Raw genomic sequence first — 26,909 nt, 5'->3', positions numbered from 1 at the left:
CCCAGTGTACAACAAAAAGAGAAGCGAAAGAAGAAGTTATGCCAGGCATACTCAAAACAACCTCTTAAGCTCCATTAGGCCCTCTCCTGAATTGGCAGCTTTAATTTAAGTAAAAAACCCAAAGTTGCTAGTCCCTTTCGTTTGCGGAAATATATAAGGAAAATGTGTCCAGGCAGCATATACTCACGGAGGAGAAATGCAATAAATTTAAACTTGTGGGGCTACTTGGATATCTTTTCTTTTTTCCCTGGGCGGGAAGGGGGTAAGATTGCTGTTTTGCAAACCATTCCCTCTCTCCTCAGGCCAAAAAATCTGCCTGTGGGGGGAGGATGTTGGGGAAACGAACATGAATGAATCTCAACGGCTCTTTGGCAGAGGTTTCCTTGGCCAGAATCACCTCCGGCGTTTTGCCTCCCCATAACCCCTAGATTCATCACAGTCTCCAACGTGGGCGACATCTGAGACACAGGGACACCTTTCACCCAAGCAAGCAGAGAAAGCAGCTAATAGCAAAAAAATAGCCTGACGCTGTGAACTTTAGAAGAAAAAAAGTAAATATCAGTTCTGTTGTTCTGCGGCAGGAAAAAAAAAAAGACAGAGTAATGCTGGGGTTTCGTAACATCCCAGAGCAGCAAAGTTCCCCGTTGGAGGCAACGAGTTGGAGACTTGTTTACATTGCAGAAAGAGTCCTCCCTTTCCTCTTTTGATGCACAGCAAGGACTGTGGGTGACAAAGCCCCTCGCTTTCGAAAGGCCAAATCTCTGTTGCCCCCAGCCAGATTGGGGCCACGTTTCTTCCTGCGCAAGACCAGTGGAACAGCCTTGTGTGTCGCACCCACGACTCAGGGACCGCACACATGCTTTCTGTGATGGAGGAAGTTTGCTGTTGTGCTCAGGTCCTGTTTGGGGTTCCCCATTGGCACAGTTGGCTGGCGTTTGACAGAACAGGATGCTGGACTCGGCCTTGGGGGAGCTCCTGTTGTTCAGTCCGAAGCCTTTCCCAATGTAGGGCGGTGAGAAGGACAATTTTGGGACGGACAGTCTGGCTCAGCTAAAAGGCAGTTTTGCACCCGCTCTTTCCAATACAGGACTCTGACTGCACCAGCCCAGCCATAAGGTAGGGTTAGCTGACTGCCTTGGGGTGAGTTTCCAGGGGGGCAGGAAGCAGCACCAAATCCCCAGAGGACTACCTGTCTTCTGCCCCCTTCAACCAGGAAAGAGTTGCCAGACAGATCAGTTCCTTGGCGTGAAATCAGGGAAGACACGAAATGGCACCTTGTCCCGTGGCTCAGCTTTGCATGCAAAAGCCCCCTGGCCCAGTCTTTGCTTCCCTAGGCTGGGAGAGACTCCCTGTCTGAAACCCTGGAGAGCTGCTGCCAGCCAGTGTAGACAATACTGAGCCAGATGGAGCAACAGTCTGGCTCGCCAGAAGGCACTGTTCCTTTGAACCAGGTCGCAAAATGTCCTGGGCCAGACCTGGAATCTGGCCTGGATGCCCTTCCTTGGCATGTAGAAAAGGGCCAACGATTGCTCAAAGTGGTACCCAAAACCACTTCCTCCATCATCCGCCGCTTCGGGGGTGAGAGCTCCTCCGACCGCAGACAGCTACCTCCCCGACTTCATGAATCCAGGAGGAAAGACACATCCTGGAAAGAACTTTCAAAATGTAGGGACAATTTGTTGTCGGTGCCTCCAACCGTTTTCTCTGCCAGCCACAGTGGGCCGGAAGAAACCTTGCGGCTGTGCGCATCCCCATCACAGAACCCGGGCAGGGACTTGGCATATCTGCAACCACCATCTTCGGTTTCAAGGACACTTGAGCTCTTCCTGATGAGCGGCGAACAAAATCCTGAACGTGGAGCATCTTCTGAGCGGCTTGACTCCGGACGGAAGAGCAGACACCTTTCCTAGATCTCAGTAGCGTGGGCCTTGACCTCAGCGCTACTTGATGCTGGTACGACCCGAGGGACTCTCAACGATGTCCCAGGCGCCTTGGCTGTGCTCCTGATGCTCCACATCCTTCAGGGTACATACGGTGCCCACATGCGGGGACGCTGTGGCACCCAATAACCTCCCTAAATCCGACGTCTGTCGGCTACTACGGCACCAGGAAATAGTCCGCGTTTGAAACATCGTAGGGGCTGTTCTCTGGGATGCTTGGGGTGTCAACAGAGCTCTCGCTGAAGGGCGAAGCCGGAGGGGAGAGAAGAGGAGATGAACTCAGAGGAGGCTCAGGAGCCATGAGGGTCAGGGAGTGTGGTGGAGCAGTGCTGGATTTCTCTTCTCCACAAGGCGACATACCCCATTTTTTCTTGTACCTGAAACAACAACAAAAAATGGCAGGTTTCGAGATCACGTTTCTACCATCACATCCACGGGAAGCAGTGAGGACCGCCCACTTGGATGGCTTTAAATGCATTTATACACCCTTAAGAAGGGACACGGGTGGCGCTGTGGGTTAAACCACAGAGCCTAGGACTTGCCAATCAGAAGGTCGGGGTTCGAATCCCCGTGACGGGGTGAGCTCTGTCGCCAGAAGCGGCTTAGTCATGCTGGCCACATGACCCAGAAGCTGTACGCCCATTCCCTCGGCCAGTAAAGCGAGATGAGCGCCGCAACCCCAGAGTCGGCCACGACTGGATCTAATGGTCAGGGGTCCTTTACACCCTTAAGATATCAATGACTTCCCTTCTTCTCTTTCCATGGTTCATTTTTGCATAACATAAATCTTTTACATAAACTAAACCATTCAATATTCCATTGATTATGGCATCCATCAAAACTCATTTACAATGTTGAATTTATCTTAAGGCTGCCAATGTTTTCAAGTCTACACAATTCCCCCCCCCCCCCATAAATTCAATAAACGTTTTCTAATCGTCTTTAAACCTATGTTGTTCTTGTTCTCTTATTCTATATGTTAAGTCCGCAAGCGGCGCATATTCCATCAGTTTAAGTTGCCATTCTTCTTTGGTTGGGACCTCGCTCCTTTTCCATTTGGGGGCTAACAAAACACGGGCTGCAGTAGTGGCAGACATAAACAACCTTTTTTGACACCTGGGAACTTCAGTCTGAATTATTCCCAACAGAAAGGACATTGGTGGGTTTTTTTTTTGGGGGGGGAGTAGTAGTAGTAGTAATAATAATAATATTTTTTTTATTTATACCCTGTCCTCCCTGGCCAAGGCCGGGCTCACATAGGCTATGAGATTAACCCCACTCAGTGGACCAGAATGTGGTCTAAACCCCACCCTCTTTAAATCCCTATCAACGAAAAGGAAAGAACTCACTCTGAAATTCACCCACAGGTGGTACCTAACACCAAGGAAATTAGCGCAAATACGCCCAGGAACCTCACCAAAATGGTGGAAGGGTGCACCTCCACAGGCACATACCTCCACATGTGGTGGGAATGCCCCAAAATCCAACTATTCTGGACAACAGCCATACGAGAAATATGTAAAATAACTAAGCAGGTATTAGAAATCACCCCAGAACTGGCCCTACTAAACATCTTCCAAGACCAAGGTTTCGTGAATTCACCGCTCCCAGTAATCAACATCCCCCCCCAACTCCCAAAAATTAGGTGGTCTTCCTCACCGGAGAATGACTCCAACGACCAAGATGCCAACAATTCCAGTCACGCTTACAGCCATGATGAGGAACAAGTACAGAGGCGTAGAGGCAGCATTTTCCACTAGAAGGGACAAACAATCAGGGAACACAGTTAGGTCAGGCCACCCTCTTCATTTCCCACAATGCCTCCAGCTTTGCACCTCTCTGGGCAAAGGCAGGGACCCTCAAGTCCAGGGTCCAAATGCGGCTCTCCCATCTGGCCCTTGGCCAGGTTGCCTAGCAGGGAATTCGGCCCTCAGTCCAAAAGAGCCTGCTGTGGGGCATTATGGGAAATCAAAATGGAATCGAATTTGCATTTGTGCCCCATCTTTTTCTCTAAGGACTTCAAGGTGGCATCCATGACTCTCCCCCTCTTCCTTTAATCCTCACAACAACCCTGTGAGTTAGGCTAAGCTGAGATACAGTGTCTGGCCCAAGGTGACCCACAAATAGGGAGCACGGCTATCGCCTGCCATCACCACTAGGGAAGCCTACCTGCCAAAGATCCTTGCTCCCATCACCCCCAGCCTTTCGCCCGGGCGATGTCCCCGGATTTTTTGCAGCCCTTGGCATGTACAAAAAGCCACCTTTGTACAAGTGAGGCCACGAAAGGTGGTGCACTTACCTGTCGGCTTACTCATGACGACAGGGAGCTCAGAAGTGCACTTGGGCTTAACGGTGCTGGCAAAAGCATCAACCTGCAAGAGAGAGCAAAAAAGAAAAGGGATGTGAAATATACTTGGATTTCATGCTCTTTATTCAGCTCATAGTGGTGAGGAAGAATGGAAGTTCCCCCAGAAAGTCTGCTTTATATACATTATTTACACAATAGGTCCCACGTGATTGGCTAATTCCAGGATTCACCTGTAGGCCAATCAGGTTGCGGATTCACTTCCACCTGGAGCTGGATTGGGTGGCTCCTGTGGACCAATCAGACTGCTGCATTCTGGACCCTGTTGTTCTAGGACCAATCAGACTGCTGCATTCTGAATCCTATTGTTCTAGGACCAATCAGACTGCTGCCTTTTGGATCCTATTCAACTCAGTACATAACAGGCTGAGTGCAGCCAACTCTGAATAGCTGCATCTCTCCATTTAGACAATGAACCCTCAGTGGTCAAAAGAGGAAGCAGGGTTTATTAGGGGCCAGCATCTCGGAAACAGGGGCTGTACCTGCTGAGAGGGGCAGCTGGAGCCTATGAATTTTGCTAGCGGAGCTGTTTTGAATGCTTGTGGCGGGCTTGGATGGGTTTTTGACCTTTTAAAAATTCATTCTCTCAGAATATTTTAGTTGGTGTGGAGGCTACAGATTTCCTGAGTCATGTAATAAACAAAAATCTGCCCTTATTCCCTTATGGGGGGCACAAGAGCCCTTATAGAGTCCTTTGTAGGTTCTCCATCGGTCGGAGAAAAGAACAGAGGCCAACCAGAGAATATTGAGAAGCAAAGCAGCTAGTAAGCCTGATCTTTATTGATCTGTTGCAACAGGGTGCTCCCCCCACACGCAGGAAAGGAGGAGGACCCCGAACAAAGGCGTGCCCGCCCTTATATAGACATTTTAAATTGCCCGCCTTGGAGTCCAAGACCACCCCCAGAAACATCATACATACATCACAGAAGGGGTGTAGCTCAAGACCACCCCCAGAAACATCATACCTACATCACAGAAAGGGCGGTCTACAACAAAAATCTGAGTGCGCTGTTTATCTCCTGTCTGGCAGATTACCCATTAATGGTCACTTGATTGGATACCCTGGGGAGGCTGGCCAGATTTTTGTTTATTACAGTGAGAAGGGTGTCTTCATGAAGAGGATTGGGTTCTGGCTGCATTATTATTATTATTATTATTATTATTATTATTATTATTATTATTCACCACCTTCTAAAGCTCCATCTCAAGGAGATTTGCACATAAGAAAATAAGAAAGAGTTAACAACACGAAAACAACCAAGATATTTAAAACAGCGCCAAAAATCTAACAAGCGGACACTTGTGGCCAAGACCCATTCATCCAACTGGGAAAGCCTGTTTAGAGCCAGTGGGGTGGTAGTGGAAGCAGGGTCAGACTAGGACCTGGGAGAGGCCAGGGTTCAAATCCTGGCCCTTGGCTATGAAGCTCACTAGGAGACCTTGGGGCAGTAGGCCCCCTTGAGCTCCTTTGAGGAAAAGGTGGGATACAGAATACATAAAACAAATTGTAGCCGTAGGAGGGGAATAGTGTGGGGGTTTCCTAACAACTCTCTGCACCCCTAATGAACTACAGTTCCCAGAATTCTCTGGGTGGAAGCCATAACTTCTTCAAGTGGTGTGGTACTGCTACAGGGCCTAACTTTGGAAAACTGAGAAACCAAAACAAACAGATTATCCATTCTCCCCCAACCCCTGACCCTGCTGGCTGAGGTTGGTGAGAGCTCCTGGTCCACCCACATCTGGAGGGCCACGCCTGAACTTCAGTGACAGGTGGGTAGATTTGGGTTGAAATTTAGGGAAAACACATTGATGGTAAGTGACCTATAAGTCCCCTCCCTCCAATGTTAGGATTTTATGAGCCGCCCCCAACAGACAGTGGAAGCACAGGAACTCTTCTCTTGTTTTTGAAACTACATCGGAGACTGGAGCGGGATATATATGGACCGCTTGCAGGGAGGGCGTTCCAGCGCTCTGGAGCCACAACCCAAAAGGCCCTGCTTCTCGTGGGAATTACTTACCTCTGAGGGGACCAGCGTGGTTTCTGAGTCGCGGTCCTTGGTTTCTGAAATGGCAAGGAGAAAAAGAAGGGATTGAATAAAAAATATATCTGGGGGCGAGGCACAGTGTGAGAGAGAGAGAGAGAGAGATGCTTTGTTGGGCTGCTGGGACAAAAATCTATTTTGAAGCTAGACCCACAAGTCCATCTCCTCAGAGCCTAGGCATCAGTGACTCAGGCTTCTGTATGTATTCTGCTCACCCCATATATATATATATACCGTATTTTTTGCTCTATAAGACTCACTTTTCCCCTCCTAAAAAGTAAGGGGAAATGTGTGTGCATCTTATGGAGCGAATGCAGGCTGCGCAGCTATCCCAGAAGCCAGAACAGCAAGAGGGATCGCTGCTTTCGCTGCACAGCGATCCCTCTTGTTGTTCTGGCTTCTGAGATTCAGAATATTTTTTTTTCTTGTTTTCCTCCTCCAAAAACTAGGTGTGCCTTATGGTCTGGTGTATCTTATAGAGCGAAAAATACGGTATATATTTTACAAGAGTACCACTTTGCAGGTCCAAAATACATTTCCCTCAACTCCTCAGGAACTACAGCCAGCTTCCACACAACTGATATTAGGGGTCGGGTGGTTTTCGTGCCAAAAAGCAAAGCTGGGGAACCTGTGCGCCGCCCCCTAGATACCCTTGGACTCCAACTCCCTGTCCTAGATGCATGTTCCAACCAATCAGGGATTCACATGTTAAATGCACTTGCAGAGGCGTCAAGCAAGGAAGGGGAGCCCGTGACCCTCCAAACAGACTCCAACTTCCATTAGACCATTGTTTCTTCTAGCTTAGTATTTTCTACACTGACCCGCAGTGGCTCTTTGGGGCTTTGGCATGCAAAGCTGATGTTCTGCGGCTGAGTTAGAGAACTGTTAGGAGGCCTAAAGGCTACAGCTGAGCCAGCTCTGACCTAGCTAACCCCTCATTCTGCTCCTTGGCAAGTTGCAAAATGGCGGCCCTTGTCGCAGTGGCGTAGCGTGGGGGTGCAGGGGGGGCCGCCGCACCGGGCGCAACATCTGGGGGTTAGGGTTAGGGGCGCAAATCCACGGGTTAGGGGGTGCAAATCCATGGGTTAGGGGGCACAAATTACTTGCCTTGCCCGGGTGCTGACAACCCACGCTACGCCACTGCCTTGTGGCATGCCACATCACAGAAAGCAGTCAAGTACAACATTTCCTGTTTGCCCAGAGTGGACACACAGGGGGATGTTACTCCAGCCAGGAGGACTTCCTGCCACACCTGTTTGGAGCATCTTTCCCCTGCGTGTGACCAGATAGATGGGCATGACCCTGGGAGACCCTATAAAGGCCTAGTCATGCAGCCATCTTCCCTTCTCCTTTCCGCCTCATTCCGTCTTGATGTTTTTGCTGTCTGCTAGCTCTCAGCCAGCAGCACATGGGCTCAATCCCATATGGTTAGTGGCATTTTACCATTGTACTGTGGAGAGTGCATTAACTTATGGTCTGTGTGTGTGGTTTGGGAGCTGCATGGCCAGGAAAAAAAATTGCAGTCCAGGGTTGTAAAGACTGCAGAGAGAATAATTGGGTGCACTCTTCCCACCTTAGATCAAATCTATGCTGTCAGGTGCCATAAGAAAGCTGCAGAGATAGCACAGGATAGTATGCACCCCAGAAATATCTCTTTCAGCTTCTGCCTTCTGGAAGAAGGTACAGGGTTATAAAGACCAGGACTAGCCGCCTGAGAAACAGTTTCTACCCAAATGCAATTCTGGTTCTAAACCCAGTATAAGGAGTCTCTATAGTATATTGTGGGGACACGGGTCTGACTTGCCAATCAGAAGGTCGGCGGTTCGAATCCCCGCGACGGGGTGAGCTCCTGTTGCTCGGTCCCTGCTCCTGCCCACTTAGCAGTTCAAAAGCACGCCAGTGCAAGTAGATAAATAGGTAACCGCTCTGGTGGGAAGGTAAACAGCGTTTCCGTGCGCTGCTCTGGTTCGCCAGAAGTGGCTTAGTCATGCTGGCCACATGACCCGGAAGCTGTACGCTGGTTCCCTCGGCCAGTAAAGCGAGATGAGCGCCCCAACCCCAGAGTCGGTCACAACTGGACCTAATGGTCAGGGGTCCCTTTACCTTTATAGTATATTGTATTTTAAAATGGGGTTTCAGAGTTTTTAGGGGTTTTTGAATGTCTTATGTAGATTTTTCAATTTCATTGTTCTGTATGAGACAATGACAATAAAGATATCGTATCGTATCAGGATGAACCCACACTCTCTTCTGCAACTACAAGCTAAAGCCTGCCTTCAGGATCATACTGTGAACTGAATGTAAGGGGATTTACCAGGAACAAATCCAATCTGGACAAGCCAGACTGGATTGCTTAACTCAAGAGATTCAAACGAATCTACCAACTAGTTTCCTGCAAAATACAGGGAAGTATACTCTGCTACCAGCTCACTAGCGTGAGTGAGGAAAAACAAATAATAATAATAATAATAATAATAATAATAATAATAATAATAATTTATTATTTATACCCCGCCCATCTGGCTGGGCCTCCCCAGCCACTCTGGGCGGCTTCCATAAAAACCAAAAATACAGTAAAATATCACACGTTAAAAACTTCCCTGAACAGGGCTGCCTTAAGATGTCTTCTGAATGTCAGGTAGTTGTTTATCGCTTTGACATCTGCTGGAAGGGCGTTCCACAGGGTGGGCGCCACTACCGAGAAGGCCCTCTGCCTGGTTCCCTGTAGCTTTGCTTCTCGCAATGAGGGAACTGCCAGAAGGCCCTCGGCGCTGGACCTCAGCGTCCGGGCAGAATGATGGGGGTGGAGACGCTCCTTCAGGTATACTGGACCGAGGCCGTTTACTTAATCAATACAGTGGTATCTCTGGTTGCGAATAGGATCTGTTCCGAAGGCCTGTTCGCAACCTGAAAAGAACGCAACCTGCGTCTGCGCACGTGCGGGTGGCGATTTGCTGCTTCTGCGCATGCGCGCCGTTTTGCGCGTCTGCGCATGTGCGAGCGGTGAAACCCAGAAGTAACCCTTTCCCGTACTTCCGGGTCGCCGCGGGATGCAACCTGTAAACGCACAACCTGAAGCAAACGTAACATGAGGTATGTCTGTATATCCTCTCCTATTATCCACAACATTCCATATAAGGAAGGGCACGGGGGGGGGGGGGCAACGGAAAGGGCACTGCCAACCTGTCCAGGGCACTCCAAAGCTCTCCCGGCTCCATTCGCTCCAGATTCCTTGGTTGAATTCTTCCCGGGCCCGCACCTGGATGACATGGCGGACACCTGGCATCACGTCAGAGATGGTGTAGGAAGTGTATTCATCCTGAAGGTGAATCTGTAGCCGAGAGAAAGGGAAAGGGGCACAGCTCAGTGGCCTGGCATGCACAAGGTCCCAGATTTAATCTGCGGCAGCACCGCCGGGTGAGTCTGTGAAAGACATCTTTCCTGAAACCTTGGAGAGCTGCTGCCAGTCCGTGCAGGCAATGCTGAGCTAGGTGGACCCAGAATCTGATTCGGTATCAGGCAGCTTCCTGCGAAAGCCAGATCTTCAATATGGTACCATGAGGACTGGAAACTTGGTATGTAGGGGAAGGACCAGAGCTCAGTTGTACAGCAGATGCGCTGCATGCAACAGGCCCAAGCATCTCGAGGGAGAGCTGCAGATGGTTCTTCAAACCCTGGGGATTTGCCACTGCAAATCAGCACAGCCTAGTGGAGAACCTGTGGCCTTCCAGTTGCCACAACTCCCATCATCTCTAACCAGTGGCCTGGTTGGCTGGGGCTGATGGGAGTTGTAGTCTGACAGCATCTGAAAGGCCACAGGTTCCCCAGCATCGCTCCATTAAAGTGCATTAAATATGTGTTCCCTGATTGGTTGGGATATGTGTTCAGGACCGGGATGGGGAGCCTGCGACCCTCCAGGTGTCGCTGGACTACAAATCCCATCACCCTGATCATTGGCCATGCTGGCTGGGGATGATGGGAACTGTAGTCCCAACAACGGACCACAGGTTTCCCCGCCTCTGGTCTAGCGAAAGATGCCGCCCATTATTTCTGCGTCCCGAAATCGAGCTTTGCAACTTGTACAGGTTCAGGGAATGCCTGCCCTCTCCTCACCCCAAAATCAAAAGTAAGGCCAGACCTTGTTGTATGCTGTTGAGGCTTCTACCCGGTAGCGGATCTCGAACTGCAGGCGGAAGAAGGAGGAGCCCCAAGAGGGGGGTTTGCGCCAGGTCACAAACAGTTTGCGGGGGTGCAGCTCCACGTTCCTCACCTCCACGTCGATTGGTGGGTCTGGCTTCACTGTGGGGGGGGGGAGGGCGGGGGAGATCAGCCAGAAAGGTTTAAAAAAACTGATACTACCCTTGCTGGTACCTTTCCCAGGAAAATCAGAGGCTCACTATGTCAGGTTCCTATTGGAAGACCGGACAAATGCTAGAACATTAGCAAAGTTTTTATCGGTGGTTGCAAGAACAAATAATCCCTATGTTCTGAACAAAATGCTTGTTTCACCTGGAGGTAGGCTGTATGAATGGTGTATTGCTTTGTAATGATTTGTTGGGTCTCTGGACCGTAATAAAGATTGATGATGATAATCAGGTTTAAAAAAGGAGAAAGGAAAGTCCCCCTCTCTCTCCCTCTCTCTTTCTTGACTGTTCTTTGCAACATGTCATCGATGCAATATTGGAGCATTTGTGCTGGATTCATGCTGGACTGGAGTATCAAAAGACAACCAAACTCCCTTTCCCACAGACAACACATTCACAATTAGAAAAACGAGACTTGGTTCAGCCACATCTTGACTACTGCAGCATAGCTTTCTGTCTTTGATTTCTTTTCCCATTCCTTCTATTGTACATAACATAACTGGTGTATGTGCACAGACATGCATATATTTTTTTTAACTAAATAGCCAATGGTATGTTTTGATCAACATCATAGGAAGATGGGGTGGTAAAAACAAACTGGTCTGTGAAAATGCCCCATTCCTCCATGGCATGCTCCTCTAACTTTTATCTTTGTATTCCAGTAAGTTATTTTGCTCTCATTGTTGAAAAGCAAAAACCTTGCATACCTTATTTGATTGGATAATTTCAATGTTTTTCTTTTATCGTTGTACAAACAAGGACGATTTTATAACTTTTTTGTACGTAGCTGTTACATGCAGAGCAATCTGTCTTTAAGTAGGGCTAAATTACTCTAAACAAAAATTTGATCTTGGATAGTTTTCCCTTCAAGTAAAGCGTCTTGTTGTTTAAATAAACTTCTCATTTAAAATAAAAACAAAACCTTTCCTGAATCTCCCAACCTTCAGCTTCATTAAAAAGGTAAAGGGACCTCTGACCGTTAGGTCCGGTCACGGACGACTCCGGGGTTGCGGCGCTCATCTTGCTTTATTGGCCGATGGAGCTGGTGTACAGCTTCCGGGTCATGTGGCCAGCATGACTAAGCTGCTTCTGGCGAACCAGAGCAGTGCATGGAAATGCCATTTACCTTCCCACCAGAGTGGTACCTATTTATCTACTTGCACAGGTGTGCTTTCGAACTGCTAGGTGGGCAGGACCAGGGACCGAGCAATAGGAGCTCACCCTGTCACGGGGATTCAAACCGCCGACCTTCTGATCGGCAAGCTCTAGGCTCTGTGGTTTAACCCACAGTGCCACCCGCATCCCTCAGCTTCATTAGATGCTCACAAATTCAGATGTTATGAGAGAGTGAAAAAAACCTCTCTCTGTCGACCATCCCGGGAAGGAAGATGATAAGAGTTCACGGTCGCTTCCCAGCCGTGTTAGACCATTCATGGCACATGAGGGGAATGTCCAGGGGCTCGGGAAGGATTCCGGGGGCCAAATGGAGAGGTCTGAGGGGCCACAGACTGATGCTACACCAGTCCTGATTCTACACTTTATAGAATTATGAATTGTGGAGTTGGAAAGCACCAATTTTTGCCCCGTGTGGGGCTCTAAAGCACAGTCCTGAAATTAAGAGTCTCATGCATCCAGGAATATTTGGGAAAATTTGCAAGCAGCAAAAATCTGCAGGGAGGAGAGTCGGGGGCGGGCAGATTCACTCTAGCTCCAGCACAACATCATAGCAGTCAACCGTCCCTTATTTGGCGGGAAAGTCCCTTATCCCAGCGCCGTGTCCCGCTGCTGTCCCTTATTGATGATGTCTCTTAAATTTCCCGGGTTTCAATGGTAGCAGCTCCTCTCCCTCCCTTCCTGCCGGCCAGAGAGGCTCCAACTGAGTTGCTTGGCTGCATTGCTCACCCAATAAGGAGTCTAAGAAGGACTGGGGGGTGGAGCTTGCATGCCTTGTGCCAATCAAATCGGCCACGTTGCCTGGGGACTGGCCTTTGCTCAGCGCTTCCCAGCGGAGAGCTGATGGTGGTTTTCCTTGCTGCAACCCCTTTGCCGGGTTGCTGCGCTGTGGGAACCACCGCTTGAGGCTTCGTTTGGCTGCTGGTTGACTAAAATCCCTTATTTTGGCTGCTGATCCCTTATTTTCGAGGGTGCTGGTCCCTTATTTTCAAATCTGTAAGTTGACAGCTATGCACAACATGCGCCCTGACGCATGTCGTACTGGCCCCGATTCAGAGTAAAGGTGCTGCTACTCACACAGATTTTCGGTGCTGATGAAAGTGTGGCTGCTCAGGGATCCCGCCAGGTTGAAGATGCAGACGAACACCTTCAGGATGTGCACGTCGTCAGCGATTCCTTCGATGCGGCAAGAGAACTTCCGGGACTTGGCGTAATAGCGGCAGGGCTGCTCGACGCGGTTCACCCCGACGAAACTAGGGGACACGGGGGGAAAGTGTGATAGGAATTTTGAGGTCTTAGATATATGGCAATGTTCATAACTGCATGTACATAGATCAGCACAGGCAGACCGACCTGAAGCCATTTTGATTCCTAAACTGAGCAAATGTTTTCTATGCATGGTCAAAGTGGAAAAGCCTCCCCATTGTCTTTTCCTTCACAAATCCTGTCTTAAGGGTATGTCTGTGTTTGAATAGGGTGTGAGTATTTATCACTACAAAAGAATGGCTAGGCTCCCCAGGGTATCCAATGAAGTAACCTGCCAGACAGGAGATAAACAACAGCAGGAGAAAACAATATTGAAATTTCTGTTTTAGACCACCTTTTCTGTGATGTAGGTGTGATGTATCTGAGGGGTGGTCTTAGGTTGCACCCCTTCTGTGATGTATGTATGATGTTTCTGGGGGTGGTCTTGATCTACAGTATGCAATTTCAAAAGTCTTTATAAGGCCTTGCACAGCATTTTTCTGGGTCCCTCCTCTCTCCTGCGGATGAGGGGAGCACCCTGTTGCAACAGATCAGTAAAGATCAAGCTTACTAGCTGCTTTGCTTCTCAATATTCTCTGGTTGGTCTCTGTTATTTTCTCCTACCAATACCAATAGGGAACCCATGTAAGGACTCTATATGGGCTCTTGGATATCCCATAAGGAGAAAGGGCATTTTTTATTTACAACAAAAGAACACGGAATGCTCAGCCGGAGGAAGGGAAGACATTGGATTTCACAGCGATCGAGCATAGCTGGCATGGAAATGCCATGCCTCGCCAGCTACAGCGCATGACAGCAGCTGATGAGCAGACCCTGCCTTGAAATTAATGGGCGCAGCTGACGGAAGGCCGGTTGATTTCAACGGATCTTCTCTGCGGGCTATCAAGGCTGGTATGCACTGTGCATTTAAAGAACATGTGTGTGTGTGTTTTCTATTCATCTTGCACTTAACAGCAGACCCACCTAATCTGCACTTCCCAAAACTATGTGCCAATTGAAACACAGCCATGCTTTTGAAACTTGCTCTTCTCCAAATTTTGCAACGGGAACAAAAAAACCCACATATACTGTACTTCAATAAGGCATGGGTAAAAAATGCGCACACTGGTGAAATCGTCATGCATAATTGTACCATGCCTTTGTGCGCTCAAAAATAAAATGTGCCTATTAAGGAAAATTACATACTGTGTAATTTTACTATACTGTGCATATTTATCGCCTTCTAAGCTACCGTCTCAAGGAGATTCACACATCAGATATATTAAAAATAGTTAAAAGCACAAAATAACTGATGCATTTCAAACTGATACATTTCAAACAAGACAGAGACCTTGTGATTCAAGACCCATTGATCTAGCAGGGAAAGCCTAACAGAACAAAAATGTTCTGACTCTCCTTCCCTGAAGATTCACAGCGATCAATAACTTAGTCAGTAGAGCATGAGACTTTTAATTTCAGGGTTGTGGGTTCAATTGGATACCCCATAAGGAAAAAGGAGCAGTTTTTTCTATGATTCTAACTTCTAGGTGATAGATAAGGCAGTCTGTGGCGACCACACAGGGTCTCCGGATGTTTCACCGTCTATTGATCCCTGTGCCACCACTTTATTTCTCGCTGCCACCACCCAGGCCCTACCTGGTACAATACTGAGTCCAGTCAGGGTTAAAATGGAACATAAACTTCTGTTTATTTATTGCAGTTTAACAAGTGTGTGGTTTCATAAACGGTATCTGTCAATTACAATCATGGGGTGCCTATCCAGACCTATAACTTCCGCTACCTGCTCTTACTCACTACCACCTCTCAGATATTTGCTTGTCTTCCTAGCCCCTAACTGTTCCTGACTCAGCTTATTTCGCTACACTAACTCAACCTACCCACAGACTCTATCCCAATTCACTCCCACACCAACCACCCAACTCCAAACGAACTCTCCCCTTCGCTCCTCCCAGAGCTGGTTTTATAGTCCCTCTGACTCCACCCCCTGGGTTCTGATTGGGTAACCTGTTTAACTATTTCACCTCCAGCACTCTCATATGTTAACATCACACAGTCTCTCTGGTGATATCTAGTAGGGTAAATTAGCACTGGAATACGGAAGAATTCCCACCAGGATTTACTTTATCAGCGCACACTGATGCGGAAATATAGAAAAGCGAACTCAAGATCGAGGTGGGAATGAAAGGGTTGCCCATTGCTAACCCAACAACTCTGACATCCCTCATATCATATCCGCCCCCACAGTTTAAATGTTTCCCCAGCCTCCACTCACTTTTTCTGCACCCACATCCTGGCTTTGGTGTGACTGGACATCCCACGAGGCGTCTTCCACTCGCAGAAAATGTCCTTGGCTAAGCTCTTTCGGAAGCAGGTGAAGTTTGGCGCCTCTGGCGGTTCTGAAAAGGGGGAAGAGACTGTTTACGTGAGGGCAGGATACAGAGCCTTCCGCATATGCTCAGGAACTCCGGTACTGGCTAGTTAGTTCAGTTTAACAAAGTTCACCAGATTCCCTCTGTATATGCAAAGGTCTGGCTTGTTTCGTTCCACATTTCACTTGCATGCGCCACCTTCTCAAAGCTAAAACCATGCGCAGGGCTGCTTACCCTACGGGATTTATTTTTTATTTTTACAAAATTACAAAAGCATTCCTAAAGAACAAGCCAACCATCAAAAAGTGTGCAACCCAACAATTTGCACATGAATCACAGTAAGATCCAAGATAAAGATATGGAAAAAAAGTGTATCAGTAAAAGGAAAAAACAGCGGTCTCCCTCGGGAGGTTGCAGACTCTCCTTCATCAGAGATTTTTTAAGCAGAGGTTGGATGGCTACCTGTCATGGATGCTTTAGTCGCACAGGGTGGGTCTAGATGACCCTCAGGGTCCCTTCCGATTCTACAATTTTATGATTCTATAATACCCCAGCCCAAGAGTCTGTTCAGCAGCCTCAGCTTCTGTAGCTGGAGGCAGTCAGGGTCCCAATTTGTCTATATAGAAGCTTTATTCTCTATAATGATGAAACCCTCAGGTAGAGAACACTTTTATTTTTAATAATAATAATACCCTGCCCACCCAACGGTTGCCCTAGCCATTCTGGACAGCTTCCAACAAATATAAAAGCATAATTTATTTGTTTATAGATGGAGAGGCTTGGGGGACCACATTGGGCCTGAGACCCCCCTGCCTTGGCTCAGGCCCTGAGAAATCAATTCCAAGGAAGAGGGAGGGCAGTAAATGACCCAACCGGGCGACAACAAAACCCAGTCAGAGGTGCAGCTGAGCAGAAAGGGCCCTAACCCTCTCAAAGGGTCTCCCTCACCTTCTACCATCAGGCGCAGGGAGCAAAGGAGGCGGCGGCTGTCGGTGTAGCATGCATAGCGGCCGGAGTCACTGAAATATACCGACGGCAGGAAGAGGCTGGGTCCAGGGATCACCTGCCTGCCGGTGGACGCGCTCAGGTTCCTTCCATTGAACATCCAGTGCACCTGAGTGATGTTCTCTAGCTCCCCCTCCAGGCAGGGCAGGGTAACGTTCATCCCGGGCTGAACCAGAATCGTATTGGGAGACACAGCTGGGGGCGGAAATGATGAGGAAAGGAGAGAGAAAAATGGTCGTCAGGTTATTTCCCCAGAGTCGTTTATCCTCTCTTCCCTGAGCTGAACCAAATAGTTTAAAGACTATTTGCATAAATATTGTAAAATGTTTGAATGTTAAAAAGATGTTGGATATAAAGACAATATGGCATTAGTGACATAGTCAAAAGGAATATGCAAAAAAGTGTGAAAAAGAAAGGGGGAAAAGGCCAGAGTAATGTTATGTCAAATGTATATTAAGTGGTATAAGGGACTAAGTTATAAAGATTAGGTAAAAAATGACGTGGAAAGAGAAGGAAAACTGGAGACATAATAGGTTGAAACATATAATTATAAACGAGGTTTGAAAGAATTTGCTGAACTTGATTGCGAAAAGGGGAACACAAAAAAGGGAGATGTGAGGAAGTCAAGAAAGAGGGTTATAGAACTATGAAGTTAAAAATTGGATTTCTCCTTTGTTTCTTTTAAATGTTTTTGTTTTTTTCCTCTTTTTCTTTTTTGATATATCTGTTTTTGTTGTATGCCTGTCTTAATTATGTTTCTGTTTTGTAAAATCTCAATAAATATCTATTAAAAAAAACAAAACAAATAGTGTCATATCTTGGGTTACAGACACTTCAGTTGCGTTTTTCCAGGTTACGGGCCGTCGAAACCCGGAAGTACTGGAACGGGTTACTTCTGGGTTTCGGCGGCCGCGCACATGCAGAAGCGCTAAATCGCACTTTGCGCATGTGCAGAAGTGGCGAATCACAAGCCGCGCATGCGCAGACGCACTGCTGTGGGTTGCGAATGCTGGGGGCTGCAAACGTGCATCCCACACGGATCACGTTCTCAACCCGAGCGTCCACTGTATACAGAAATCATAGAATCGTAGGGCTAGAAGGGACCCTGAGGATGGTCTAGTTCATGAATATGCAGCCGTCCCACAGGGGTGGAGAGCCGGGCGCATCGAAAGAAGAATGGCAGACGAAATTAATGGACTATGCAGAATTGGGCAAAATGACAGGAAGGATTAGAAACCTGCTGGACCAGAGATTTACAGATGATTGGAAGAAATATATGAATTACTTGAAGAGCAACTGTAGTCAACAAATTATGCTAGTAGGACTACAAGAAGTAGAAAAAGAAAGAGATGTTGGTTATGAGTTTGAAAGGGAAAATAAGAAATGCATACTAAGAGATTAGACTGGAAAATTTTCAGACAGGACTGATGGAAGTCCAAAAATTGAATAAGATGTAAAAGTATGTTTAATTACTGTTGAAAACGGTATGTTAAAAAACTAATAAAAATGAATATTAAAAAAAAAAAAACCGAGTGGGGAAAGTGTTGTTGCGCTCATTTCCTGTTTACATCTGTAGGCATCAGGTTGGCCACCGTGAGAACAGGACGCGGGCCTCGGATGGGCTGCTGGCCTGATCCTGCAAGCTCTTCTTCCTATTTCTAAGCTGGAGAAAGGGGCACAGCTAGGAGGCAGCTGCCATCATGAAGCAGAAGCTGTCCCAGGAGGATATGCTGCAACATTTTGTTGCAAACCCCACTTTCCCACACAGTTACATAAACAGGCCAGGCAGATTCATTCATTCTGGCTGGTTGGCAACCTGTTTGTGTGTCGGGGGGGGGGAAGGGGGCACAGTCACCTCTGCACTGCTTTGCCCACCCAGTAAATATTGACAAAAGCTACCTTCGCCTTTCCAGGAGTGGTTTCCTAGCAACAGGAAAGGACACGCTGTGCGGGGAAATGCACCCCCCCACCTTGCTCTATGGGGCCCCTCCAGTAGCGAAATCCACCACTTAGCCCGAGGGGTACCCAGGTTACATCAGAGACCACCATCCACAGCATAGTCCAAGCATATTTCATGCACATAGCTTCCCCAAAGGGATTTTGGGAAATGTAGTTTACTCTGCATATACTCCGCATACGGGACACGGGTGACACTGTGGGTTAAACCACAGAGCCTAGGTCTTGCCGATCAGAAGGCCGGCGGTTCAAATCCCCGTGACGGGGTGAGCTCTCGTTGCTCAGTCCCTGCTCCTGCCAACCTAGCAGTTCGAAAGCACGTCAAAGTGCAAGTAGATAAATAGGTACCACTCCGGCGGGAAGGTAAACGGCATTTCTGTGCGCTGCTCTGGTTCGCCAGAAGCAGCTTAGTCATGCTGGCCATATGACCCGGAAGCTGTACGCCGGCTCCCTCGGCCAGTAAAGCGAGATGAGCGCCACAACCCCAGAGTCGGCCACGACTGGAATTAGTGGTCAGGGGTCCCTTTACCTTAACAACTCTCAGCACCCTTAATAAACTACAATTCCCAGGATTCTCTGGGGAGGGGGAGCCGCGACTCTTTCGAGCAGCATCACAGTTGCAAATACCCCTTGCACTTCCACTCCCAGCAAATAAGCCTGTGTGGAGGTACACGGTGTTTCCGTGCACTGCTCTGGTTCGCCAGAAGCGGCTTAGTCATGCTGGCCATATGACCCGGAAGCTGTACGCTGGCTCTCTCGGCCAATAAAGCGAGATGAGTGTCGCAACCCCAGAGTCGGTCATGACTGGACCTAATGGTCAGGGGTCCCTTTACCTTTAGTTAACTCCGTATAGTTAAAGCCCAGTAGTGATGTATGGAAGTGAGAGCTGGACCATAAAGAAGGCTGGTCGCCAAAGAATGGATGCTTTTGGATTATGGTGCTGGAGGAGACTCTTGAGAGTCCCATGGACGGTAAGAAGATCAAACCTATCCATTCTGAAGGAAATCAGCCCTGAGTGCTCACTGGAAGGACAGATCCCAAAGCTGAGACTCCAATACTTTGGCCGCCTCATGAGAAGAGAAGACTCCCTGGAAAAGACCCTGTTGTTGGGAAAGATGGAGGGCACAAGGAGAAGGGGACGACAGAGGACAAGATGGTGGAACAGTGTTCTCGAAGCTACCAGCATGAGTTTGACCAAACTGCGGGAGGCAGTGGAAGACAGGAGTGCCTGGCATGCTCTGGTCCAGGGGGTCACGAAGAGTCGGACACCACTAAACGACTAAACAACAACAAAGTTTTCTCTGCACAGAGCTACACTTCCCAGCCCATTAACAAACAACAGACTATCGCTGGAAGAATTGCAGCAGCTGCCAATCAGCTATTGAAGTAAGTTCTACAGTAGATGCCAGTCTTGGCGGATAAAGCTCAGAACAAGGATACCTGAAATATTGTCTAATGTTGTTGTTGTTGTTGCCATATGTGACTGAATCACTGAAGGCAGTTATGTGAGAGAAAGAGCGGCCTGGATTAATAATAATAATGATTTATTATTTGTACCCCACCCATCTGGCTGGGTCTACCCAGCCACTCTGGGCAGCTTCCAACAAAGATTGAAAATACATTAAAATGTCAAACATTAAAAACTTCCCTGAACAAGGCTGCCTTCAGATGTCTCCTAAATGTCAGGTAGTTGCTGACCTTTCAAGCCCTAAATGGCCACGGTCCAGTATACCTGAAGGAGCGTCTCCACCCCATCATTCTGCCCAGACACTGAGGTCCAGCACCGAGGGCCTTCTGGCGGTTCCCTCATTGTGAGAAGCCAAGTTACAGGGAACCAGGCAGAGGGCCTTCTCGGTGGTGGCACCTGCCCTGTGGAACGCCCTCCCAGCAGATGTCAAAGAGAAAAACAACTACCAGACTTTTAGAAGACATCTGAAGGCAGCCCTGTTTAGGGAAGCTTTTAATGTTTAATAGGTTATTGTATTTTAATATTATGTTGGAAGCTGCCCAGAGTGGCTTGGAAAACCCAGCCAGATGGGCGGTGTATAAATAATAAATTATTATAATATTATCATTACTTGGCTGCTGCCACTACCCGAGCTTCTGAGAATGGAGGAACTAACAACAGCCCCCTGCCATTTTAGCACCGGAGAAGGTCTGTAGGGCAGGAGGACAACCAATTAATAAGCTGTGTCGAAGAGGGCCTCTTCATCAGGGCTATCTCATCAGGAGATACTTTCCACCTACGACACAGAAGTCGGGGCTTTAGCATGGCCGCACCCACCCCTTGGAAAACCCTCCCATCACATATCAGACAGGCGCCATCTCCATCGTCTTTTCGCCAACTACAGCAGAATTTCCTCTTTCAAAGAGCTTCTCAATCGGAGATATTTATCCCAGTCTTCAATTGCAATGCAACTATTTTTGGAAATAGTTACAGGTAGGTAGCCGTGTTGGTCTGCTGTAGTTGAAACAAAATTAAAAAATTCCTTCCAGTAGCACCTTAGAGTCCAACTAAGTTGTTATCGGTATGAGCTTTCATGTGCATGCACACAAAAGCTTATTCCAATAACAAACTTAGTTGGTCTCTAAGGTGCTACTGGAAGGAATTTTTTTATTTCATTTTTGGAACTGTTATTCTATATGTCCAAGTGTTATAAAATGCCTCTATTGTATCTATCTATCTTACCAAACAATGATTCCCCAAAACGGTCCATAGATGATAGATAGATGATAGATAGATAGATAGATAGATAGATAGATAGATAGATAGATAGATAGATGATAGATAGATAGATAGATAGATAGATAGATAGATAGATAGATGATAGATAGATAGATGATAGATATAGATAGATAGATGATAGATGATAGATAGATAGATAGATAGATAGATAGATAGATAGATAGATAGATAGATTAGATAGATAGATAGATAGATAGATAGATAGATAGATAGATATAGATAGATATAGATAGATATAGATAGATGATAGATAGATAGATAGATAGATAGATAGATAGATAGATAGATGTTAGATAGATGATAGATAGATAGATAGATAGATAGATAGATAGATAGATAGATAGATGATAGATAGCTAGATAGATAGATAGATAGCTAGATAGCTAGATAGATAGATAGATAGATATAGATAGATAGATAGATAGATAGATGATAGATAGATAGATGATAGATAGATAGATAGATAGATAGATAGATATAGATAGATATAGATAGATATAGATAGATAATAGATTAGATAGATAGATAGATAGATAGATAGATAGATAGATAGATAGATGATAGATAGCTAGATAGCTAGATAGCTAGATAGCTAGATAGCTAGATAGATAGATAGATAGATAGATGATAGATAGCTAGATAGCTAGATAGATAGATAGATAGATAGATAGATAGATAGATAGATAGATAATAGATTATAGATAGATAGATAGATAGATAGATAGATAGATAGATAGATAGATAGAGATAGATGATAGATGATAGATAGATAGATAGATAGATAGATAGATAGATAGATAATCAACCAACCAATCATCTATGGACCATTTTGGAGAATCATTGTTTGGCCGTCCCAGCCTCCTTGTGGAAGTGAGTTCCACAGTTTAACAATGTGTTGCACTTCCATTTGTCCTGACCCTTCCAGCATTCAATTGCCGCTCTGTGAAGGGAATGGAAGGAGCCTCCTAACAACTCCCTGAACCAAATGACAGCTTCGGGGACGGCCGGGTGGTGGTGGTGGAGAACCATGCCTGCTTAAAGCAGTATGATACTGCTTTAAATGTATAGTGCGGACAGGCCTCTCCTCTCGGTCGGAGGCCTGTGGGTTCCTTGCCCTTTCTTGCAGTCTCTCCTCCCGTTGCTCCTGAGCCGAATTAATCTGCTTTTTGGGAACCTGGCTGCGCTGTCGGGGGGGGGGGAGTGATTAGCATCTTGGGGGAAAGGTCATGGGGGGGTGTATCTATCTCTGAGCAAGCAACACGGCCCGCACTCCCTCCGCCTTTCCTTGCTGCGTTGTCGAAACCCGGGACGCAACGAAATGTCAACAGCCCAAAGCAAACAGTCCGTTCACCTCCCTGGGCTGGCCTCTGGCCCTTCCTGGTCCACTGCCAAGAACAGTCGGTACTCAGCCACGGAAAGATCACGGTGCTCTGCTAATCCGGGAGCTTTCGTCGCATGGATTTGGGGAGGAGGGACACGGTGCCCACAACCAGGCTTAGGCCCAGACTATCTGAAAGACTGTATCCTCTCATACAGACGTGCCAGGGCTCTGAGATCTTCAGGAAAGTCCCTTCTCTCAGTTCCATCAGCCACACAGTCCCGAATGGTGGGGACGTAGGGCAGGGCCTTCTCAGTGGCTGCCCCCAAACTGTGGAACTCAGTTTTCCTCGGGAACCTAGACTGGTTCCCTCCTTGCTGTCTGCCTGCCAGCAAGCAAATGCTGTTTTATTCCACTAAAGGGACCCCTGACCATTAGGTCCAGTCGTGGCCGACTCTGGGGTTGCGGCGCTCATCTTGCTTTACTGGCCGAGGGAGCTTCTGGGTCATGTGGCCAATATGACTAAGCCACTTCTGGCGAACTAGAGCAGCGCACGGAAACGCCGTTTACCTTCCTACCTATTTATCTACTTGCACTTTGACGTGCTTTCGAACTGCTAGTTTGGCAGGAGCAGGGACCGAGCAACGGGAGCTCACCCTGTTGTGGGGATTCGAACCGCCGACCTTCTGATCGGCAAGCCCTAGGCTCTGTGGTTTAACCCACAGCCCCACTCACGTCCCTTTATTCCACTAGGGCCCGTGAATGTGCTTTTAACAGTCTTTTTAAAAGATTTGGGGTTTTTTAAAAATATATTGCTTTAATTTTATGATTACTCTTTGATGATGATCTTTTATATGTTTGTAGCTTTTTCGTTTTTTACCTGTGTTGTTTTTAATTTTCCTAAGTCACCTTGAGTCCCAGTCTGGGGGAAAGGCTGTGTATAAATAAATATCAGCTGGATAGCTCAGTTGGCTAGAGAGTGGTGCGGATAATGCCAAGGTTGCAGGTTGAATCTGTGTAAGGGACAACTGCCTTGCAGCGGGCTGGACTAGATGACCCTCAGTGTCCCTTCCAACTTTATGATTCTATGATGATCAATATCAAACAGGTGTGGGGAGGCTCTGGCCCTCCAGATGTGCCTAAACTACGACTCCCATCATCCCCTGCTATTACCAATGTTGGCCTTCTTTTAAAGCAAAGGCCTTTTTTAAAAAAGAAAAGAAAAAGGTTTTAAAGTTGTGCTGAACTGTTTGGACACCTCTTCTTATTTTAATACATTTTGTTTTATTTCGTTTTAATTCTGTTATGGCTTAATTCTTTTTAAACGAACCTCTTCTACATGTTTTTATCCCTGTTGTTTTTAATTTGTGTAAGCAGCCTTGAGTCCAGGGACCGGGAAGGATGTGAATAAATATAACAGCAGCAGAAGGTGCACGGTTTTCACAGTATGATTTGGGTCTTGATCCTGGCATACCGAATGGCATATTAGCTACAGAAAGACAACACAACTGCGGTTTTGTTATCAACTTAGGAGGAAGAGGAGCCACACAGAAAGATTTTTTTTTTTTAAAGGTTTCTAAATCGAGCCTCCTGCCTTCTTCCTGCTGTTGGTTTTCTTTCTTCAGAACTTAAAAGATCTGGTTTGCATGCAGGAGGTATTGGGTTCGAATCCAGACACCTCCAGGTAAGACTAGGGAAAGACCTCTGCTGCCAATCAATGTAGACAGAGAGAGATGGACCTATGATTTGATCATTTTTTTAAAAAATGGTTCATATCAATTTAATAATGGGAATAAATAATAATAAATAATTCTCAAGTGCAGCAGGTCTGAACACATGTCATTTCTGGAAGCAGAGAAGATCACTTTCCATTGACGACTGGAATATGGATGAGTCAGTTAAACTGACAAATGTAATTAGTGCTGGAGAAAGTTGTTCAGCTGTCTGAACGGCTTAGGACTCAGAAAATCCATTGCTGGTTCTGCAGCAAATTGTCCTGAGATCCACCAGTTTCTGCCTGTCCTTAATGTAGTTTCATTGTTCTATAGATAAGTCAGGCAAGGTGGCGTACAACACACATCTCCCCCAAGAAAAGAACCTGGAGAACTGTAGTTTTAAGGCGCTGGGAACTGTAGGATTGTCAGAGGCAATCTACGGTTCCCGGGCTTCTGCAGGGAATGCTATGTGGTTTAGATATTTGGTGCGCCCGCAACCACAGATAAGATAGCCCTTATCTTCCTCTATCCTGCTGCAACCACCATTCGGAGCCGGCGGCGCGATCATTCAAGAATCTCAAACCACTTCTCCCCTCCAGCCTATTCTCACAGACCGAAAACTCTGAGGTGTGTGGTCTTCCCAAAGGTGATCCCCGGACTCCATTCCGCTCTCAAGCGCTAACCACTAGGCGCCACATCTGTGCCGCCGCCTCCATCCAGACCCCTAAACGCCAGCCCCTTCCACAGGGTGCAACGACAAGTTATAGGAAGAAAAAGAAAATAGAGAACCAACAATTCAGTTTCTCCAAACTTTTGAGGGGTGGGTGCACACACAATTTGCCAGATTAAATGTGCCAAACTGAAATTGCGGAGGCTTCACCGTTCCATTCACTGCCTTATTATCCCAATAAATGCCCACCGACAGAAAGCCCAGTTTAAGGAGTGTGGTATAGTGGTTAGAGCAGCGATGGGGGGGGGAACCTGGGGGCACCTTCCATATATACCCAGGCTGCAACTCAACTCATATGTAAGAAATCAATATTTGAGCCTGGCAGCGTCTGAACTTTCTAACTCCCTGCCTATTGATGTTACCCGTTTGTTTTACTCTTTTCGGCACCTGCTATGAACATTTTTGTTTTAGTCTAGAAACGCAGAACGCTGATGCACGAGTTTGAGTCTGGTTTTTAGCTTATCGTTGGTTTTAACAATTTGTTGAATATTTTTGAATTTTTGGGCTGTTTTTAACTGGCTGTTCTTAAGATGAAACATCACCCAAGGGTAAAAGTGTCCTGAGGCACTTCCTTAAAAATTTCATTCTGTCAGCTTAGCCTGCGTACTTCCTTGCTGTGAGGGTCAAACGATGGGAGAAGGAACGGAGAGATCGATCATAAGAAATTTAATTAAGTTCATCCTGACAAGGCAGACAATCTCTTGCTCTTAAGAAGAAACATACCCCCCGTTAGCGTTTCCCTAACATGCCATTTTCTCTCAGCCTAACCTACCTACAGGGTTGTTGTGAGGATTAAATGAAAGGATAAATAAATCTAATAAATAAATTTAATACATTTCCTCCTTACAGGGCAGGCACCTCTTGTTCGAAACATGCCCCCAGGGTAAAAAAAAAAGGGAGATCCCCCTAATTTTTCATTCTCTAAGACTAACCTACCTCACAGGGTTGTTGTGAGGATTAACCGAAAGGAGAAATAAATCTAATAAATAAATTTAATACATTTCCTCCTTACAGGAGGAATTGTTTGAAAAGTGCCCCCAGGATAAAAAAGGGAGACCCTCCTAATTTTTCATTCTCTCAGCCTATCCTACCTCACAGGGTTGTTAATAGGATCAAACGAAGGAAAACATAGAAAAAAGCTTTAAAAATTCATCTTTACAGGGCAGGCACCTCTCGTTCGAAAGATGCCTCCACGATTTATTTTTAAAGGAGATTTCCCTTTATTTTTTTACCTTCTCTCTCAGCCTAACCTACCCTGGGAGGCTCAAAGGGGACAGATCGCAGGGCGCAATCGTTGAAAGAAGCGCATTTTTGCAGGGCAAAGGAATGGGGGTCTGACTCGTTTCCACAGCATCGCGCAAATATTTAAGCCGTGCCAATTAGCCATGCAATGGGCGAAACAATTCTCTTTTTCTCACCCGGCTTCGGGCACAGCTGCTCCTGGTCCACCAAGCCGCTTGCAGCCGCGACCAGCTGCGCCACCCAGGAGACCCCGAGCAGCCACATGGTGCCAGGCAGGTGCCAGCTGCTGCTGCTGCCGCCGCCCCCCCGGCTTCTTCCAGCCAGACCCCCCGGGCTGCCGTGCCACCTTCGCCTTGGCACCATCCTCGCTCAAGCAGCGAAGCCTTTGAGGAACTGTCCCGAGGGGAGGCTGCTGCTGCCTGCCTGGCAGGGTTGCTCTGGTTGGTTGTGCAAGCCGGGGCGGGGAGGTGGGTTGTGCAATGGGGTGGAGCTGAAAGGGGAAGCAGGGCTAGGGGGCAGAGTGACTGCTATGGGGTGGGGAAGAACCCTCCGCAAGAGAAGCCGCCCCAAACCCCTTGGCTCAGCGTTTTATTTTTAACTTCTGTTTTTAAATTTGAAAGGAGAGGCGCTAGATCTCATGGAGGAAATCTGGGAAAGACCCTGCAGCCCAGAACCATA

The 26,909-nt window shown here is 47.1% G+C and overlaps 1 protein-coding gene across 1 annotated transcript; it reads right to left on the bottom strand.

Annotated features, from left to right (window-relative positions):
- Positions 1-518: 518 nt before the first annotated feature.
- Positions 519-26,670, bottom strand: IL6R (interleukin 6 receptor). The gene is made up of 10 exons (XM_083715857.1): positions 26,408-26,670; positions 16,468-16,719; positions 15,423-15,546; positions 12,962-13,137; positions 10,486-10,646; positions 9,531-9,678; positions 6,324-6,367; positions 4,240-4,312; positions 3,600-3,696; positions 519-2,317 (listed from the first exon to the last, which is right to left on the bottom strand). The coding sequence occupies exons 1-10, from the start codon at positions 26,592-26,594 to the stop codon at positions 2,098-2,100; spliced, it is 1,482 nt and encodes a 493-aa protein (XP_083571983.1). The 5' UTR covers positions 26,595-26,670; the 3' UTR covers positions 519-2,097.
- Between the last annotated feature and the right edge of the window lie 239 nt (positions 26,671-26,909).

Source organism: Podarcis gaigeae, assembly GCF_964106915.1.
Source record: "Podarcis gaigeae genome assembly, chromosome: 16".
In the NCBI taxonomy this organism is placed as follows: Eukaryota; Metazoa; Chordata; class Lepidosauria; order Squamata; family Lacertidae; genus Podarcis; species Podarcis gaigeae.
This window is presented reverse-complemented; position numbering and strand designations above follow the sequence as displayed.

Coding starts and splice junctions, on each gene's coding strand:
- IL6R (XM_083715857.1), bottom strand. CDS start 26,594: ATGGTGCCAAGGCGAAGGTGGCACGGCAGCCCGGGGGGTCTGGCTGGA. Junction 15,547..16,467: donor CCTGCGCCTGATGGTAGAAG/GTGAGGGAGACC, acceptor CCCCCTTTTCAG/AACCGCCAGAGGCGCCAAAC. Junction 13,138..15,422: donor AGGATGTGGGTGCAGAAAAA/GTGAGTGGAGGC, acceptor CGTGTCCCCTAG/TTTCGTCGGGGTGAACCGCG.